General features: G+C 43.9%; 2 protein-coding genes across 2 annotated transcripts; one reads left to right on the top strand and one right to left on the bottom strand.

Moving 5' to 3' along the window:
• Positions 13,555–14,229, top strand: LOC8064762 (monothiol glutaredoxin-S12, chloroplastic; the record flags this gene model as incomplete). The annotated part of the gene is made up of 1 exon (XM_002442603.2): positions 13,555–14,229. A coding segment is annotated over one exon (507 nt), but the record flags the coding sequence as incomplete, so codon positions are not given.
• On the bottom strand, positions 16,205–18,518 carry LOC110429727 (atherin-like). The gene is made up of 4 exons (XM_021446174.1): positions 18,490–18,518; positions 17,207–17,822; positions 16,639–16,695; positions 16,205–16,551 (listed from the first exon to the last, which is right to left on the bottom strand). Exons 1-4 carry the CDS (start codon positions 18,516–18,518, stop codon positions 16,534–16,536), a joined length of 720 nt encoding a protein of 239 aa, XP_021301849.1. The 3' UTR covers positions 16,205–16,533.

Below are 21,299 nucleotides of genomic sequence, written 5' to 3'. Positions count from 1 at the left end.
AGATCTCTTCCTCTAACTCTCCATTTAGGAAAGCTGTCTTCACATCCATCTGATGAATGAGAAGACCATGAGAGGCAGCCAAAGACAATAACACTCGAATTGTGGTCAAACGGGCAACAGGTGAATAAGTATCAAAGAAATCTTCCCCTTCTCTTTGGGTATAACCCTTAGCCACAAGCCTAGCCTTGTACCTCTCAATTGTACCATCAGGCCTAAGCTTTTTCTTAAACACCCATTTGCACCCTATAGGTTTGCACCCATAAGGTCGTTCAACCACTTCCCAAGTTCCATTAGACATTATAGAATCCATTCGACCTCGACAAGACAAGACAAGACAAGACACGCCACGCCTCGGCTCGGCGGCGGCGGCGGCGCGAGCGTGTGGCACCCCTTCATCCTCCCTCAACTTCTCCATAGGGGCTAACAAAGGCCACCTATTTAAGTTGAGTTAACACATGGTCAATCATCAATATGGTACTAAACCATTTTCATTATAGCATTAATTATAGGCCCTTGAATTAATCATCAAATATAAATATGGGCTAATGGCCCATTATATTCAACAATATATGTCAGAAGCACAACTGCACAAGCACAAACATGCACAGGACAGGACACACAAAAGAAGAGAAAGAAGAGGTAGTAGCGAGCGAGGAAGAAGAACCTGTGGACGGACGATCGATACTGCGCTGCCTGCGCACGTACAAGAGCTAGCTATGAGAGGGAGGATCGGTCGAGAGAGGCGAGAGGCGATTGCAGTTGCACGCACGTACTCGATCGCATCATCGCAAGCCCAGCAGGGAATGAAGGGAGCGATCCTAGCTAGGATCGATCGGAGACTACGTACACGGCAGCGAGCGGCGAGTGGGATCAGCGATGCGGCCGGCCTTCAATTCTAGTGGCTAGGTCTAGGTGAACACGGTTTTTTTTTGCCCTTGAGGGCATATGCCCTCACTTTCCCACCCATTAGATTCGTTTTGGGAAGTGTGTAAACACACATCTCAAAACAGTTTCGCATTGAGATGTATATTTATACACTTCTCAAAGCAAATCCAATAGGTGAGAGAGTGTGAGCACATGCCCTCAAAAGTAAAACAAACTTTACCGTGGCTAGGTAGCTAGCTTATAGTCGAAGCTAGCTAGCTACGTACTCCAGCAGGTAGCTAGCAAAGCAAGCACTACTACTACAGCGTTAGTTAGTTCTCGTGTCGTACGTCGTCGTCGGTCGACATCTATCGCGCGCCGTGCAACCAGGTCAGGTCAGGTCAGGTCAGGTCGTCGTCGGTTCGATCGAATTCGTCGCGTGGAGGTTTGCCGCTTCTGCACACCGTGCCCCGCGCGCGCACTCCTTGCGGAGATTCGCGTGTCGGGGCAGACCACGGTTATTACCACCACCCCCACCCGCCCTGATTCTGATTGATTGCGACGCTACTCCCATACTCGGCCCTTCGTTTCTTTTTTACTATCAACCAAACTTGGCAACCTAATTTTAATTTTGTCCTCCATCTCATCATTCCATCTTCTAATGCATTCCCCTCACGTGATATTCTGCGCAATGCACCATATATGGACGCATCCGCGTCACCCATCGCTCTGTTGTTGCACCGGGGTAAGTTTATTTTGCCCTTGAGAACATATACCCTCACTCTCCCACCTATTGGATTCGCTTTGAGAAGTGTGCAAACATACATCTCAATGCGAAACTACATTGAGATGTGTGTTTGCACACTTCTCAAAGCGAATCCAATGGGTGGGAGAGTGAGGGCATATGCCTTAAGGGCAAAAAAAAAAAAAACTGCGTCCCATGTTGCACCGTCCTTCACTGCTTGGTTCGTGCCCTAGGCGGCCTATATATTGCATGCCCTTCCGGCCGGGTCTCCACTGCTGCGCCTGTTGCCTCCCCGGCCGTGCCCCCCCCCAAGATTTTGCTGCTACGGCACTAGGGTTCAAGGTACAAATGCACTTCTTTCTTTCTTTTTCTCTCCTACCAAATTTATTTTTGCAGTGTTATTCACTTTTTTCCTTTCAAAGATATACACAACTAATATATAAATTGTATGCTTTTTAGTCCAACAAAAGTCTAACAAAAAAAAAATAGAAGCTGCAGCTATAAATTATTTTAATTAATTACATAAAAGCATGGATCTAAAACTATAGCAAAAAGTTACTAAAGTATACAATATCTTATGTTCACTGTGTACATATGCTTATGTTGAGTCTAACAAAATTAGATTTCCTAATTTATGATTTTTCTGTAACTTACTATGATTTTTTAAAGATTTAGCTGGAATAAATTAAAAAGAAAACACAAAAAAAACTTTATACTAAAGCATACCATATTATATGTTCACTATGTAGCTCTACTCATGTAGAGTCCAACAAAATTAGATTTTTTATTTTATGATTTTCCTATAATTTATTATGATTTTTCAAAAATTTAGCCAAAAAATAAAAAAAAGACAAAACCACTGTCACGGTAGAAAAAAAACATCATTTGCTGTAGCAAAATTACCTTTAAAACCACTTCAAGGAGGTTAAATGTATGGTTTGAAAAGTTAAAGGAGGTGGTTTGCCCAATTTTAGAGTTGAGGGAAAAAATGGACTTTCACGAAAGTTAGAAAAAAAAAGTAGACTTTTTCATTAAAAAAAGACTTGGAAGAGAGCGAAGGCCCAACCATACCACCACCTTCGCAGGTCTAAGTCACCCTCCCCCTCTACCCTATGGAGAGAGCTTCCTCACCAGTATGCTTCTCTTTTCTCCTGTCCGACTTCTCTCTTTACCAGTACGCCACTACAAGAAATTGTGGGGGTATAAACCCCTATACCCTTACGGTTAGACTTCGGCCAGGAAGCTTGGCCTATTACGAGACGAGTTCAAGGCTTGATCCGACAACCTGGAGTTTCGCGCAAGGAAACAAGATGGGGAGATCAAGCAGGATTCTAGTCGGTTAGAATAGGAATTGATATCGAATTATCCATGGCAATTGTAACCGACTAGGATTAGTTTCCAGATCTGTAACCCTGCCCTCCAGACTATATAAGGAGGGGCAAGGGACCCCCCTAGGACACATCACATCATATTCTCTCAACACAAATCAATACAACCAGACGCAGGACGTAGGTATTACGCCAACTCGGCGGCCGAACCTGGATAAAAAGCTTGTCCGTGTCTTGCGTCACCATCGAGTTCGTAGTTTGCGCACCGTCTACCGATAAACTACTACCGTGGGTATACCCCAAGGTAGACTGCCGACCAGCTTTCGTCGACAGTGGCGCGCCAGGTAGGGGGTATGCGTACAGCTCTCCCGACGAACGAGATGGTCATCATCCCCAACTTCGTGGCCATGGCGGGCGACTTCACGTTCACCGTCAGCTTCAACAGCTTCACCGCCACGACCACGGAGGAGGTGTAGATCCGATCTGCACCAACCACTTCTTCATCGACGTCGGCGGCGGCTTCAACCACGCTGGCTACGACTCCAACTACTCCAGCAACGTCTCCGACCACGCCGACAACGCGTCACCCGCTTCTTTGCTACAAAGGGAGGCAGATCGACGACACCGACCTGCTCAGGCTATCGACCAAGTTGTTTGGCCTACTTGCTCTGACCACGAGTCGCAATAATAATCGCCGCGAAGAACGGCGCTACGATAGCCGCGACCACCATCACGACAACAAGTCAAGCAACTCTCCCGACCAGACTTTCGTCCAAAGATAAGTACAATTCTAATATTTTATTTATTTTTGGGATAATATTTTTAAGATTATTATTCTTCAAAACAACTTTTTTAGCCGACTAGTTTTTTCTCCTACACGAGCTTTCCAGAGTCGGTACTGTCTCCGACTCCTCCCTACACGTGCACGAGATCCGCCCTCTGCGTTCCGGGTGGTCGGCAGTAGCTCTCTGACGTGGCTGACAATCCTACGCGTGCCTAGGTTCCGCACCTCATGCTGATTGTTGGCGAGACCAGAGCTGGTACAAGCTTTAGGATGAATTAACTACTCGTGCTAATTTTATAACAAAAAATCTAAAACTTATCTTAGTACTGATTTTTTATCTAAAAGTTATTTATACATCATGTACTACCAATTCTTTATATTTATTTTTCAGGAGTTTGGCCCAGTCGACAAGCTACGCTTGGAGACTCGTCGACTATTCCCTACGCTGTGCCCGGGGACTGCTCCGACCACTGAGCACGTTTACGTTCCCAACCACGCTCGGGGACTTGTCGACTACTCTCTATGCTGTGCTCGAAGACTGTGCCGACCACCGAGCACGTTTACGTTCCCAACCACGCTCGGGGACTTGTCCACCGGTCCCTACGCCGTGCTCGGGGCCTGTGCCATCTTTTATATTTGAAATAAGTCATAATACCTAAAAAATATGTCATAAGTCGCTATTTCTGACACCAAGTTAATGAAAAGTCAAATGCCAAGAGTGTTTTTAATGGAACCTTTTGATGTTTAGCCGTTCATGTCATAACATTATAACTTTGCCAGCATCCGGTGCAACTTCTCAACCAAGACTTCATCGAATTGCGAACTTTTCAAAACGAAGTTTGATTCTCTCGATCTAAGGACTTTCTCAGAGCTGCCTAGTGCTATGTTTACCAAGTGTGCACCATACCTAAACCTAAAGTCTTGTCTAGGTCAAGCTACCCGTTCGATGCCCCTCTTAATAGTACGATTAAAGAAAAAATAAAGTCCTAAACTACTCTAAGTGCCCTTCAACTCCAAATAGCACTTAGACCTAGTCTAGTCTTGACGATGTCCAACAATCCTTTGGATTTGGAACATACAGATGTTGCACTATGTAGAGTTAGACTTCAGTTACCTTTTTTTATGTAGACATCAGCAGGTGAAGGCTATGAAAATTAAAGTTGATGCCATGGAAAACACCATACATTCATCATTCATGTCGGCTTTTGGTGGACAAATATGGAGACAACCATTATGAAGAGATTTCGTGTGAGTGGTGCTAGCTTATTATTTGGACCTTGCAACATGCCAACATGAGGTGAGATTTCTTGATTTTATCTGTTATTGTATGATATTTATGACTTCAATAGGAATGTTAGATCAGTACTAACTGGATAATCCCATGTCGGGTCGATAGAGCATGAGTATAAATGAATATATTCTATATATGTTTGAATGCATCAATTTATTTGCAAACTCAATATATGCTATATATATCTAAGTTAGTTGACTCTCTTGTATGAATGTGTGCAAAAAAATCTACAAATATTCATTCAACCCTTTAATTGGGAAGGCGGGGCTGAGCAACTAGGTTGGGCCACATTAGTAAAAAAGTTTCCAACCGTTTGATGCTCCATCTACCGTTGACAATTACCATGCGAGACTACCACACCCTACTGCTTCACAAGTTATCTAGTTATTTTGGAAGACTCGAGACCATTCCTCTCCTCGGTACTTTTCTTCTGGTGTCTCCTGCCCTTCTCTCATGCCGCCCCACGCCCTCCGGCCCACCTGCACGGCAAGCTGCCCTATTCCTCCTCCCGACGGCGCCAATGCTGCCCCGCTCAGAGCTCCGATCAAGCAACCCTGGAACGACAGTGTGGGTGCTCCCTACAGCTGCAGGCGACCGACCATGGCATGACGGCGATGCCATCCTAGGGCTTTGTCTCTCCATCGCCGGCGATCCCACATCAGACAGGCCATGGTTGTGTTACCCATTGCCTTAACAAGGATGTGTTACTTATCAGTTGGATTTGATTCCTTTCATCCTCTCGGTTCATTGTGAATAATTGCAGCCCTTAATAACAAGACCTCTAACACCACATCCATATTGAAAATGAAAATAATAATTGGAAGTAATAAGCATATAAAACCACCAATGTACCAGTATATTAACTGAGATAAGTTATTATTCCATTGTCATCTTCTACAATTTTGTTTTGTACACATCCACATACGTCTCTATAGACTAAAGGTACTAAGGTACAAATTTCGTTGCAGGTTCCAATTACTACCAGTACCAGCACTAACCATACCATACCGCCAGACAAAACCACAAGGAGATGGTGATGAGGCTTCAGTTCAAGACCCGTTTGATCCTGAATTAACACATATAACACATTCCTATGTAGTGCCCTTTGCCTTTTACACTGCTATATGTATGTAGGTATAAATTTGTACATTATTCTAGACTGCTTTGCAGTCCATTATCCTAGAATCCCTACTTCCACAGTACGGTTTACAGTCGCAACTGTCTTGTGACCACACCCTATGTTGTCTATGCGACCTATAGACCTCATGTAAAGCCATGAAACTAATGGATGGTATCTAATATTTGGAATAATAAACCTTATAATATGCTAATCTATGGACATCTATGCATCAATTACTAAACTTATAAATTCTATGGACATCTACGCCTTAATTACTAAACTTATATGTGCTTTGTGCCCTAATAATTTGTCTATGATATTATTAGCGTGTCAGATTTAGCGACTTATGATGCACGCGCGCCCTCGCGCCTTCCACTAGTGCAAAACAAAAGGTGTGAGATTCTCCCGGGGCTGCTCTACAAATTTTCAACTCCTGGAGCAGATTCAGTTGCACCCTCCTGTTGACCAATTTCGATAATAACTACAGCGGCAATGGATCACCTTGGCGTAGACCTCGATGGTGATGGGGCAAATGGCGCCGACAAAACACCATTGAAGCGCACCTGGTAGCGAATCATAGATACACAAGTCATAACCCTGCATGGCTCACCCACGTACTGTGAAAGCTCAGGAATCCTCTCAACAAGAGGTTTCTCAATGCCTGGGAGTCAAGGAAGAGTCAGGCCTGTTTTAAAGACGGCTTGCTCACAGCAACAGCATACACAGCAACATATGTGTGCAAGACTCACAGGCCGCTAACTGATCTATCAAGGAGGCAAACCTATCAACATATATAATCAGTGACTGTGGATGTCTGCCCAATGTGAAACAATTTACAGAGCAGAGTTTCGTGCTGGTCACGACCAGACCAGTCATGCATGCAGGAGTTTACATGAGAGTTGTACAATATTGTTCATGAAAATCCTTCTTCTCACTCTCTCCACGTATATTGCTCAGTCAGGCAAAGGAGAGACCAACTACATGGGTTGAGACCACACTGATCGGGTCCAGTGATCCGCGAGTTGGGCTTGTGGGCGCGCCGGCTCCGTCGAGGCCCATTACTTGTCTCCATCGTGTTGTCTTCAGTATCAGTTGTGGTGCTGACAACTAGCCTCAATGATGTTACCACATTTTTCCAGTTCGTTCCCTCAGAGAAGAAAGCGTTGAGGTCAATCTTCTCCAAGAGCCTCTTCTTCGCCGCCTCCACGCTTTGGCTATGCACAAGCCGGTCTTGGGCCTGCTGCTGCGGGGCGCTGCTGCACTAGGCCTGTTCCTGCTTGTTTGCCGGCACCGCACGCTTGCGCTCCTTCCTTGGTCTCTTGGGCCTGTAGTGGCCAAACTTGGCCACCAACTCCTGGGGGCTCCGATGATAGCTAAATGCTTCAAGTCTCCTGAACAGAGATTGTTGACAACACAAGACACAAGAGCCAGTACAATCATGAGTACTTGCCGTTAGTATGAAAAACATGAAATGGCTACCTAGATACTTCCTGCCAGAGTCCCACCTTCCCTACCTCGTTGGCGAGCCGGAAGGTTTCATCCATGCTTGTCTCTGATGTTGTAGAACAGCTGCGTCTCCGAGCCGCCCTCCGCGCGGCCCGTCCTCCTCGGCCTCTCTCTCGCGTGGCCAGCACGCGCACTGCACTCGCCTCGGCCCGCGCGACACGCCTGTGCCCTCGCCGTCGTTCCCCATGCCCCGTAGCGCCGCCACAGCGAGCCGGAGCACCGCGGCCATGGCGCCGCCGCTGCAGACCGCCCCTCCGTCGCGCGCAGCCGGCCGCCCCGCTCCCGGTCCACCGTGGACCGTGGTCCAACGCCCCCCCCCGCCTCGGTCCACAGCGCGAGCCGTGGACCCGCCAACCCCGCCGTGCCGCGTGGCTGGTCAACCGGCCAGACGCGGTCAGCCCTAGCCGTTTTGCATAAAAGCCCCTGTACTTTTCGATAATCAACTCGCGGTTCGCTTTAGTTCAACAGAAATTCGATATAGGTCCTGATTCTTGTAGTTTAGACCCTGAAGCCATTGGAATTTATAGATTAAGTCCAAAATGCTTTTAAAAATCAGTTTTAATTATTTAAAATACGAAAAATAGTTCACTTTATTCATAGTTTTGCCACCAACCTAGTTTTGGCCATAGAATCCGCGTTTTAACTCCGATTGAGCCCGTTCTTGTCGCGTTAAGTTCGTATCGACGTAAACTACGCGTTAGCCATGACTTTTTCCATGTTTGACACTTTACGTTTTCATCATAAATATAAAATGATTAATGTCTAACTAAATGCCCTTTTAATCTATAAAAACAATTTATGTTTATAACTTTGGTTTTTCATAAACAAGTATTAATGTTATTAATACCAACATAAATACCTTTTTAATTGTGATCTACTTAATCTGATCTCAGTTCATAAATGCATTGTTTAACTTATAACGCAAATTCCTAGTTTTCAAACTATAAATGATAAAGTGACTTAAATAATTTATTATTATTCATAAATAGAATATGACTGGAACTATACTTTGTCTTCGATAATTATGATTTGTTTAACTCCATTTTATGACATTTCTCAAAAATATCTATCACCATAATTCATCTAATAAAATAATCCAAGCGTATAGTTTGTGTTCTCTGTTATATTGCAAACCTCGAATGTCGTGTCCAATTAACTATAGCTCCGTTCTCAATCGTTCTTGCATTGTCTCGATCGTAGCAACAAGTCGTGTCGTTTAGTGCGCTCTTTCTAAGCTTTTCTTTTGATTGTCGTTTGTTCTTAGATGTGATTGTTTGTTTGTCTGTTTGTGTTGCTTGTTTGCTATGAGTAGAAGAAGCGGGTTCGTTAGCGTCGAAGACCAGGAGCTGAGGACCGACAGTCGAAGCAGAAGTTGGAGATCAGAAGAAAGAAGCTAAAGAATTCTGAGCAGATATACACTAGAAATAAAGGTAAGTACAGGAACCCTTTGATCATATTGTACCTATGAACTTTAAATATATTTACTTTCCATTGCATGTGTTTTAATAGTGCAAACCCTAAGGACATGACTAGCCCTCTACTATATTCCTTGTATACCTAGGTTTATACATGGGTAGTATAGTGAACAGTAGATGTGCTTAGCTGCTCTGCTCATCTATTCCATATAATAAATGAAAGTAAATAATCTTGCCTTATGAATTCTTCAATGATGATTAATGTTTAATGATGAACAATGGTCACTTCGGTGATGGAGATGTTGTTGTGCTTACGAGCATCATGCTTGGTTTGTTGAGGAAAGGGGGAGCTGGTACTGTTGGTTGGCCCGGTTGTCGAGCGTACCCGTCTCTGCTCTCCGTAAGGACTTATTCATGGAGCGGCCCCCTGGGACATACAGTGCAGCTCCAAGTCATATGGCTCTAGCTTGACTACTTATCAGGACCTCCGCCGGTAGAGTGTTACTTTCTGGGTAGGCGTAAGGAAGTAGCTTGGGTATTCTTATTAAGAGGTCGGTCAGTTCGGGGTCCTATTGCTATAGGCACGGCTGCCGCGCGCCCCGACAAAAACTTACGAGTGGCATTCTATTAGTTGGACCCTGTGAAAGGTCTCGTAGTGAAACCCTGCCTGCTCACCTTGGTAGTGTTTTGGAGAGTCGCGACCCCGGGCGAATGGGAATCACGACTTGGAGTGAAAGTGCACACCTCTGCAGAGTGTAAAACTGATATATCAGCCGTGCTCACGGTCACGAGCGGCCCAGACTCTGACATGATGAGCAAATTGGATTCACATAGAACTTGGAGGAGGAACTTGGTTAAGGTTGCTACCTCGTGCTTTAGCGGAATGGCTATTTCGTGTTGGCAGGATTGCTATCCTGTGTTCTTAATTGGGATTGCTATCCCATGACCTTAATGGGGTTGCTACCCCGAGTTACTATCCGAGGTTGCTACCTCGGTAATCTTAATAATAATAATTATTATGATAATGAGTAATAATATTGTTAATATACTTTCATCTAATTAAGGGTTGGGATGCTTCACTCATATTTAGTAATAGGTTGTTTTAATAAAAAAATTGTAATAAAAGTGTACCAACTTAAAAGCTCACGTGCGGTTAAACAGTGTCAGCTTTTCCTTTGATAAAGCCTTGCATGTCATTATACTTTCCGCCTGTACTTGTTGAGTTCGACATGAACTCACCCTTGCTATTACCCCACACTCCAGTGTGTAGTAAAGTGCTGCTTAAAAGAAGTATAAAGATGTCATGGAGTTTTCTAGAAGCTTGTCAGAAGTGCTTGGCGTACAGAGCCCCCAGTCAGCCGTCCCAGAGAAGAACGGAGCCAAAGAAGTTTAGATACTGTTTCTGCGTACTCTGATAGTTGTAAGTGTTTTTATAAATATGTTTTCCTCTATATATAATATTGTTTCTGATATTTCTATTCTTTTGTTATATGTGTGGACTTCCTGGGCACACATATGACGACTCTGGTCTTATTTTAAAAGCCAGGGTGTGACAAATAGCAAAAGATTTCACGAGCCATTATGCAATTAGTAATGGAGATGAGCACATAAGGGTGTCGTCTCTGTTAATGGTTGTCAACCCTAGGGAGAAGCAAGTGCCTCCTTTAATGTTAATTGGAGGCGGGCGACATAAGGAAACACCTTCATTAATGATCGATTAATGGAGACAAACATTGTAAGAGGACCTCCTCTGTTAATCAATTAACAGAGGTGGGCATCTATGGAAAACCATCTCCGTTTATGATCATCAACAGGGGCGGTCATCTACGGAAAACTATCACCGTTGATGCATGGTAAAGAGTTATGACACAAAACAACAACATACGTAATAACATTTGTTTCCATAGAAAAAAATATAACAAAACAACTAAATTATGCTAGAAATGATTGTTTTTATATATACCCACACTTTCATATTCCACTTCACTATTGTCCATGGGCATGTGTGCAACCTCAAATATGCATAAATTAGACATCCATGGGCATGTAGATGCATTCTATTAGGCTAAAGTATAGCAACTACTAACTAATCACTAAGTATTAGAAGGGATAAATAATAGTTACATGTAAGGTGGCTTCTTTCTCCTTCTCATTCTCATAGTTTTTTTGCATCTTGGAGATGAGATTAAACCTTCGCTTTCCCTTTATGATGGAATCATGTTGTTCAAAGGTCTTAGAATTTTTGCTAGAGACCTTCTCGAAGTCATCACTATAGATTGATTTTTTGGTGGACTTCCATTTATCAATACTGGTGTCGATGATGGTGTAATAAATATCCTTAGTTGTATCATGCTTTTCTTCATGATGACTTTTGAGTCTTGTGCTCATTTTCTTAGCCGCCACCAGCCGCACGAGCATGAGTGGCTTGAGCGTGAGCTAGTGTCGATGAGGGAGGAAGGGAGAGAGAGAATGGAGGGAGCGCCTCCTACTGACTGGATCTGGGCACGGTGGTCGGCCTCTTTTGTCGGATCTAGGCTCCGGGGAGACGCATTGGAGCTAGTGGTGGCGCGCGGACAAAGAGGTGCTGCTGGTGGCAGGCAGCTGGCCTCCTCGTCGAATCTAGGAGCCTGGAGAGGGAGCGGTGGCAAGCGCTGGTGAAGAGAGGGAGTGGGAGCGGGAGATGGAGTCACGAGGGAGAGGTGATGCATGATCACTCTCTGGCGAGGGAGAGGAGAGTGAGGGATGCGAGCGACAGGTGAGGGAAAGGAAATGGGATAGGGTTTCATTCTTGTATATATATATATACTATGATGTTGGTGTCGGGCCAAGATGGGCCGAGATAGACTATGAGTGAGCTTAGCCACATTAACGGAGGCGAGGTCCGCCTCCAAAAATAGGAGTAGTTTTGGAGGCAGGTCTTTTATAAGCCCGCCTGCTTAAATAGATTTTGGAAGGTTATTTTTTATCCTCCTCTGTAAATCAATTTATGAGACGATTAATTGTGACCATTTGAGTTAATAACAATGATCGCCTCTGTCAATTGCAGGCATTAACCAACACGGTTGGATTTTACAAATGCCTCAGTTAATAAAAGGGCACCATCTCACAAAAAAGATTTTAAGTACTAGTGTAAGAAATTTGGCAAACCTACCTTAAGGGGTGGTTTGGATGGATACAGACAGTGGCACTCCAATTATCCAATTTTGGACAGCTAGGCCTCTATGGATTTGGAGGCAATGCATGCCAAGCTTCCATCCAAGTGAACCCTAAATTTCACAGAGTATTGCATCTTCACTTAAAAAGGGTTGGAAATTACTCTCCTTAGACAACCATTAGCTTGTTTTTCCAGCATGTATCTTGTAGTTCTAAGCACGAATTACACAGGACATCTTGTAAACAGAAAACGGATGAAAATTAAATTAAATAAAAAAAAGGGTTGAGATCGGGCCACCAAGGCTGCTTTTTGCAGGTGGGTTTAGCAGGTGGGCCTGCAACCAGGAGAAATGAACCTGTTGTTATGGGCCGAAACGAAGCCCACATCGGATCGGATCCCACCAGACGACGACGCCCCACCGCCGCACCAGCAGCATCCCCCAATCGCCATAACAACAGGTTCGGAGAGCTTCTTTCACTTTTGTCGGTGGCCCAAAGGGAACAAAGAGGGTACCAGTTTTTGTAGTTGCGATTAGTCAATATGCTTATCTTCTCCATTCTCCCAGTCAAAAATATTCTCATTGATTGGCCATTGTATAAACATCTCTAGCTAGTATCAGTTGGTCTATACTTTGCTTTATGTTGGAGCTTGCATTTCTCATTCGGTATGCTCACTTACTTACTTTCTCACCGAAAGAAAATATGCTTTACCTACTTCATTCTCCCCCATCTGCAGTAAGATGGAACCCAGTAATGTATTCTTCTTTCAGCGATCCATGAGCCTTGTTCTGGTTGACTGAACATGATGTCAACGTACTGTTTGCAAAACAATATGCGCATATTGGTAGCTGATTTAGTATTTAGCATTGTATTTTTCAATCTAACCTCTGTAACTGATTAGCTTTTACTAGGACGGTAGCCAGTAGGTATGATATTACATTATTCACAAGCCTCTTCTTTATACCAGGTTTGTGGACTTTAAATTCCTTATTGCTTCTATAGCATGTTAGCAACTAATATGGGGCCTGCTTATGCAAGATCATGAATCTGGATATGTCTTCATATGATGTTTTAATGCCAAAGGATCTTCTGAAAACATAAATTCAGGTCAAACTTTTAGCAGTGGTTGTTCTACCACATCCTGTGCTCCCCCCTGCGGCCCTGCTCCCATTTCAGTCAGTTCTATGAATTGAAGTTGTTTGAACAACCTTCTGAATATTGCCCTGGTTCTCACCTGCTGCCTTAACTCCTCTTTTGCTTCATTGCTTTTGTATTTACCGGTACAATGCTGTTCTGCATGAAATAAATTTGTGAAAAGGAAAAAAAGTAATTTCTACTTTTTGCATGGTTAGTACTTGAACATCTGATTGCACTGACATTATCAGTCCTTAATAATGCCTGGAAATCATGGATGCAAGAACATATAGAGGCCACTGGCAAGGCGCCACCAGGGAATGTTGCAGGAAACTACACCTGGGTTGGTGCCCCCCAGAGGCCTCCAGACTTGCGGTTGACGCCTGGACGCCATGTCCAGCTGACCGTTCCACTAGAACAGTTGATAGACCGTTTGGTGAAGGAGAACAAAGTGGTAGCCTTCATCAAAGGATCAAGGAGTGCTCCCCAGTGCGGATTCTCACAAAGGGTGGTGGGTATCTTGGAAGCACATGGAGCAGATTTCGTAACTGTTGATGTGCTTGATGAGGAACACAACCATGGGCTAAGAGAGACCCTGAAGACATACAGCAACTGGCCGACATTCCCTCAGATTTTCATTGGAGGGGAGCTTGTGGGAGGCTGCGACATTATTTCATCCATGGCTGAAAAAGGGGAGCTTGCTGCCCTATTTCAGAAATAGTGCTTACGTGCTGGATGATTAAGTTGCTTTTCATCCATTTTTACTCTTTTACTGAAGAAAAGCGTCAAGCTTGTTTTGTATCCCCTACTGTCTGTACAACTGCAATCATACTTGGGTGCTTGTAAGAAAAGAAAAATAATATTTGGCCTAAGAAAATGGTCATTTGGACTTTCATGAGTGCTAGTGAGGTGATATATCTGGTTATTCCTGAGAGGAGATTCAGAGTTGGGGTGTTCTCTGTTTTTTTGCTGTCATTGCTTCAGATCATGTACATGAAAAAGTCGTAGGCTTGTATGTTCATCCTAAACTGTATGTTGTATACACAATGATTGCAGGTTACTACAAAACTTGTTTTTGGTACAGTATATTTTTTTTAGCAGAAAAACTGGATTGTAAGATGAAGAAGGTGAAGTTGTCGTTTTCAAGCATGCAGGACAGCAGGAGAACTGCAATGTAATAAATTTGCTGATGTCTATGCTCCGCTGGAGCTGTACTAGCTTGTTTTCCTCCTTTATTTATTTATTTATCTTTTTTTGTTGGGAAGGTTTGACCAAGTATGGTGGGCAAAGGGTTGTTGGATAGTTTTCTTGATTTTCATGACGTATTACACTTTCTGATTGGAACTTGAACTGTAGAGGCAATAAATAGGGAGGAGAAAAGACCTTGCGTGTCCTGTTCTAATTCATACTAGATTTCGTTAGCTGTTTCGTTAACTGTTGTATGACACTATCAGAAGCTTTAACTTTTGCTTGTAAAAAGGAGGTCATTTCTGGAAAAGTTTCAGACTCCCAGCTGTGCATCCAAGAAAGGTAAGGCCTTCGCAAAATTTTTTGTGTTTTGGCTAGTGTAGCGTTTCGTTTTTATTTGACAAACATTGTCAAATCACGGAGTAACTAGGCTCAAAAGATTCATGTCACAAATTACAGATAAACTGTACAATTAATTTTTATTTTTATCTATATTTAATTAATGCTCCATGTATGCGACTAAAGCAGGAGCGGAATCTGGCGAGCTCTGGCGGACGCCATACCTCACCCCGCAGGCGACCCCTGTCCCCATGGCCGGCAGCAAAGGTAGACAACTAACTAATGGCCGGCGCGAGGTGGAAGACGTGGCCGCAGGAGAGCATGCGGACCGCCTCCCGCTTTTGGTCGGCCGCACATGGCGCAGTCGTAGGCCAGCACATGCCCCAGGGTGGTGACGCCGCCGAGCGCCCAGACGCGCGCCCGCCGCCATCCTCTCGAGAACCGGTCGTCGCGGTAGGCCTTCATGTCCCGTCCGTGTGTTTCCAGCCACGAGCAAGAGGGCAAACGAAGCGTTATTTCCTGGAGCTCGGCGACTCCTCCGCTGCCCGCACCTTCGGCAATCGGCAGCTCGCGGCGGCGGACGCCGGACGGTGCGACGGCGGCACTCACTACTGGATCCGGCTTCTTTGCCGAGAGCCGAGAGCCCTCGGCAAAGGCCTAAAAACCCTCGGCAAAGTCTTTGCCGAGAGCCAGAAACGCCCTCGGCAAAGCCCACGGCGCCGTCGAGGAACGTCAATGTTGACGTCGTCTTTGCCGAGAGCCGTGCTGGCAGGCTCTCGGCAAAGACTTTTTATTTTTTTTAAAAAAAAGTCTTTGCCGAGAGCCTGCCAGGCTGGCTCTCGGCAAAGGAGAGCTTTGCCGAGAGCCGTGCTAGCTGGCTCTCGGCAAAGACTTTTTTAAAAAATAAAAAAAAGTCTTTGCCGAGAACCCGTCAAGCTGGCTCTCGGCAAAGGAGGGCTTTGCCGAGAGCCGTCCAGGAAGGCTCTCGGCAAAGACATTTTATTTTTTTTAAAAAAAAAAACTTGTCCTGTGTCTACAATGACAAAGCTTAAACCAATTAGTACAATTAAACAAGAAGTACTTACAAAGATATGCAAAATGACGAAACATAATGGTTGCACCATTAATTGGACATACAAACACCTAGCTAAGAGCATCAGCTCTGCCCTTAAATTGAAATGATGTCTGCTGAAGTTTTAACAAGTGTTTGAAGTATTCTGAAACTTCCAAAATAGCTCTTTTTAGTTTTGAGGTGAGAGCACCACTCTGCTACTGTACTAAATCTCATTTCAGTTTTTACTCATGATGTCTGCTGAAATTTGTTTGCTTAGTTGACCTTTTTGGAGGGGGTAAAAAGGAAGAGTTGAATTAAAAAAGAATTAGTATATGTTACAGACAGCTGAAAGATAGATGGAACCCACATTGTTTTGCCCTTGGGAAACCATAGAGCACTGAGTTGCAAGCAAGATTGCTGCAACAACAGCATGGTAGGAGTACAATGGTTTGCAACAGTAGCCAATCCACTCTGCAAGTTGGAGACTGCATAGAAGAGTTCTTACAAACTACTACTAGTAGATGAGTATTCCCATCAGGCCGAAGAGCAGTTACAACTTGAACAGCCTATCCACGGATCATTACGTCGCCCTTTGCCAAAAGACCAACATTCCTACAGAAAATTTCTTGACTACCGCAAGAGCAAGAACATCACAACAGCACACCTAATCTAGGAAACAAGAAACCAGATAAGAACTGAGAAAATCGAGAGACATACCACCGAAATGTTGCCTCTCCAGCTCTCCTCTATAACTCCCTCCAACTCCTGTTGAACCTGAAACAAGATCTGACGAAATTAAAAGAAAAAAAACACAAAGCATGATCAGAGATCGCAAACCGGTCGCAGTGAACTAGTGAAGCAAGCACACAGCAACCTATCAGATCAAATAAATTCAGAGGGATAGCTTTCACAGACTATTTACATTGCAGCTCGAAATGGCTTTCCACTCACCAGTGTTAAACCCGCATTTACATTAGTGCAAGGTTATGGGATAGCTTGGTCTTATCCTGTTTATTATATTTATTAAAAAAAATAGTGTATGTCAGGTGTCCAGCTGTAAATAGAGATAAGCCCATTTCCTGAGTAATCAGAAACAGTTTCACTTAATAGACTACTCCGCAGCACCACTTCATCCACTACCAGTCCTGTCGTATTAGCTGAGTGACCAGATCATAAGGATGTAAAGCACAGTTTCTTTTTCGCTATATCAAGAATTTAAATAAAGCAAATAAAGTTCACGAATGTACTAATTGGATCTGAAGGAATTTTTAAGCAAGAAATTTACCATCTGAATCTGAGTGACCACTACGGTTATTTGCCATCTGAATCTGCTACGGAAGTGTGCTGCAACTAGATAACCAACACAGTAACGAAATTTACCAACATCTGAACGGAAGTGTGCTGCAACTATCAGATCAAATAAATTCAGGGGGAACAAAAGCCAGCGGCAGCAGATGGAAATTAAAATCCAGACCAAGACACGGGAGGAGGAGGAGGTTACCTCGGCGAGAACCTGACCCAGAGAGCGGAGCATCCATGGTCTTGTCCTCTCGCCGACGCCCTTTGGCTGTGCGAGGGCCCAGGGAAGGAGCGGCGGCGGCGCACGGGGCCGGGGAGGGGCGGCGGTGGCGGTGGCGCACGGGGCCGGGGAGGGGCGGGACAGGGGCGGGGCCGGGGGATCTGGACGGCGGCGGCGGCGGCGGCGGCGCACGGGGAGCAGCAGTACTGCGGTGGCGGCGCGGGGGCTTCGGCGGCGTGCGGGCGTCGGCGGCGGGAGCAGCGGTGTGGGGCGTCTGGTTGGGCCACGGGTGTTAGGGTTGGCGTCTGGTTGGGCCACTGGTGGAGATAAGGGGATTTTATTTTTTCTGAGAATATCCTTTGCCGAGAGCCGCAGAGAAAAACTCTCGGCAAAGAAAAAGACTAGTTATTTTCTACAAATACTCTTTGCCGAGAGCCAGCCAGTAAGGCTCTCGGCAAAGATCCTTTGCCGAGAGCCAGATGTACAGGCTCTCGGCAAAGAGCTGTTGACTTTTTTTATTTTTTTTTATTTTAGAGCTGAGTTTTTTTGTGTGTATTTGTGACACAATTTCTAAATACATTTCAAAATTTGGTATCAATTTGACTTTTTTTACTATATTTAACTAATTAATCTTGTTTCTTTATATTTTTCACATAATTCAAATTTGAACTGCAGGTACATGCAATATTGGAACTCGGTGATTCGAAAAATGATAGTCTGGATATTTGGTGTATGTTGAGGCCGTATCCACAACCATACATGAAATCTCAACCCTCTCGCTAATGTAACATGTCGAGGAATGTGAGGGAAAGTGATTTTTAATTATATAAATTCAAAATGAAGTCCAGAAATCACGAAACTTGGCAACGAGTTGTGTTATCGCATGTTGAGGGTGTGGTAAAAAATTCATAAGGTTTCGAGCAAGTTGGGACACCGGATGTCTAAAACCCATACTTCTCCACATGTGATCAATTGTGATCATATATGGAGAAGTTTGGGTTTTAGACATCCGGAGTTGCAACTTACTTGAAACCTTATGATTTTTTTACCACAGCGTCGACATACAATAATACGGCATGTCGCCAAGTTTTGTGATTTTTGGAGTTCATTTGGATTTTTTATAATTAAAAATCACATCTACAACACATGGATGGTCATGTTTCGTATACAAGACATTCAAACTTTTGGGTGACTTTATGGATACAGCCTCAAAATACACTCTCGAACATGAATATCATTTTTTGAATGGCTATATTTTATTATTTAATACACCTCTAGTTCAAATTGACTTTTTCAAGAAAAATGCAAGGAAAATAAATTAATTGATGAAATATAGCAAAATATCATAAAAATCTCTAAACTTTGAACATATGCTTGTATACAATATGCAAGGGCTACAGAAAAAGTTTGGGTCCAAAATTCAAAAAAAAAATTCCCTCTTTGCCGAGGGCCAATTTTGGCTCTCGGCAAAGAAGCTCTTTGCCGAGGGTCAGTTATGGCTCTCGGCAAAGGAGCTCTTTGCCGAGAGCCAGAGTGGCATGCGCTCGGCAAAGGTTGCTGGTCTGGGTCCAGCTTTAAGCATGTGAGATTTGCCACCCTCCTCTTTTCCGAGAGCCTAACAGGATGGCTCTCGGCAAAGGCGACGACTACGGGAGCCGTTCACGGCGCGGCACCTTTGCCGAGAGCCTTCCTTTGCCGAGAGTCGTACTTTCGGCAAAGCTGGCCTTTGCCGAGTGCTCGGCTTTGCCGAGAGCTTAGCCGTCGGCAAAGGGTCTTTGCCTAGAGTCCGTCCTGGCTCTCGGCAAAGGATGCTTTGCCGAGGGTCTGACTCTCGGCAAAGCTGGACCCTCGGCAAAGCTTCGGTTTCCCGTAGTGACTGCTGGCTTGCTGACAGTGATTGAGCCATCAACAATGGAAGATTATGAGATTGTGACATGGTTTATGGATACATCGTCAATTTTAATGATATTATCTCTTATTATGTTTTATACAATTGCTTCGCGAAAAAAAAAACTAGCTAGCAATAGAAAGTTCGCCATAGGTCATTTTTCGTCCTGGATTCGCCACTGGACTAAAGATTCGATGTGACGGAGAATCTTGAAAATTTTTGTGAACTAAACAAGGCCTAAGCTAGCAGTAATTTGACTCGTCCAGTGCCGTCCTCTCTTCTGAAACTAACCACACAATTGCAGTCTGGCAAAGATTGCAAATCATGGGCGAGCGTTACTGCGTTGTTGCTCCTGCACGGATCAGTACACAAAGTGCATTTCGCTGTCATTTCTTTAATTTCCTCATCAGAAGAAGAAAAAACGTGAAAAATAAGCCCGACTGTATATATGTTGCTTTTGTGTACGATGCATTGGTTTCTTGCACGTAGCATGCATCTCCAGCAGGGAGTAAGTTGTCATGTGTTGCTGTCGGCAAAGAAAAACAGAAACGTTGTTGTGTTCCGTGTCCGGCCGGGGGAGTTGAGTTGTTGCATCTGGAACCGTACGTGTGCATATATATGCATGCACGCCAAAAAAAGAGGATCAAATCAAGGGAAAAAGACTGTTTGGTCGGTGGAGTATATATGGCCGTTAACAACGCAATGCCGTCCAAGAATAAGTTCATTCCATCCATTCAGTCTTTGTTAAGCTTAGTTAGGTATAGATTTGGACCATTTCATTTGTACTTGTGGTTGAATTATTACGTACGGATTTGATTCGTTCCCAGCTTATAGTTTTTTCCATAGCTAGCCAGCTACTCTCTCTGAAGCGTGTTTAATTTGTTAAGAGTCTGAAACTAGAAAAAAAATTTACTTAAACCACCTTAAGTCAGCCCACGAAAAGCACAACAATTGCTGTACGTACTAGCTTAGTTCTCTTCTTTTTCCCCTTTTTTTTGTGGGAGATAACGTTATAGGTTTGATCAAGTATGGTGGGCAAAGGTTGTTCTTGACGTATTACACTTTCTGATTGGAACTTGAACTGTACAGCAGGCAATAAATAGGGAGGAAAAAGAAAGAAAAGAAAAGAAAAGAAAAGCCTTGCGTGTCCTGTTGTTCAGATTTCGTTGTGTTGGTTAGCTGTTGTACTATGACACTATCAGAAGATTTAAACTTTAGCTTGTAAATAAATGAGGTACGTTATTTCTGGCCAGCTGACGTACATCCAAAAGAAAGGAAAGCTAAGCAGCGTCCGGTACTGTTGACGCCTCGTTGCTCCTGCACGGATCATATATAGCACACACAGCAGAAGAAAATAAGCCCAAGTGCGTGCATATGCAATTAAGTTGCTTTTTGTAGTTCGATCCATTGCTTGCATGTTGCATGGGGCCGGGGTTTCTTATACGTAGCATGCATCTCCAGAGAAAAGTTGTTATCGGTTGCTTTCGCCAAAGAAATAAAACGCTGTTGCAATTGAACCGTACGTCTTGTGCATATATATGCACGCGCGCCAAAAAAAAAAAAATCAAAGCAACAGGGAAAAGACTGTTTAGTCGGTGGAGTATATATGGAATATATTCCGCCAACAATGCAATGCAATGCCGTCCAAGAATAAATTCCATCCCTTGAGTCTTTGTTAAGCTTAATCATTTGTTGTATGTTTATGGACCATTTCATTTGTACTTGTGGTTGAATTATTACGTACGGATTCCAAGCTTATAGTTTTCTTACTAGCCAGCTACGTACTCTCTCTCTCTCTCTCTCTCTCTCTCTCTCTGAAGCGTGCTTAATCTGTTAAGAGTTTGAGACTAGAAAAAAAATGGCTTAATAAAGCATCTTAAGGCCCTATTTAGTTCCCATGTATAATCTAAAGTGTATCCACTAAAGTTTAGATCATTCTAATTACTCTTAATGATCCAAACAAGAGGTACA

This window comes from Sorghum bicolor, chromosome 8 (assembly GCF_000003195.3).
Source record: "Sorghum bicolor cultivar BTx623 chromosome 8, Sorghum_bicolor_NCBIv3, whole genome shotgun sequence".
NCBI lineage: Eukaryota > Viridiplantae > Streptophyta > Magnoliopsida > Poales > Poaceae > Sorghum > Sorghum bicolor.
Note: the sequence above shows the minus strand (reverse complement) of the source record. Positions and strands in the feature narration are given on the sequence as shown.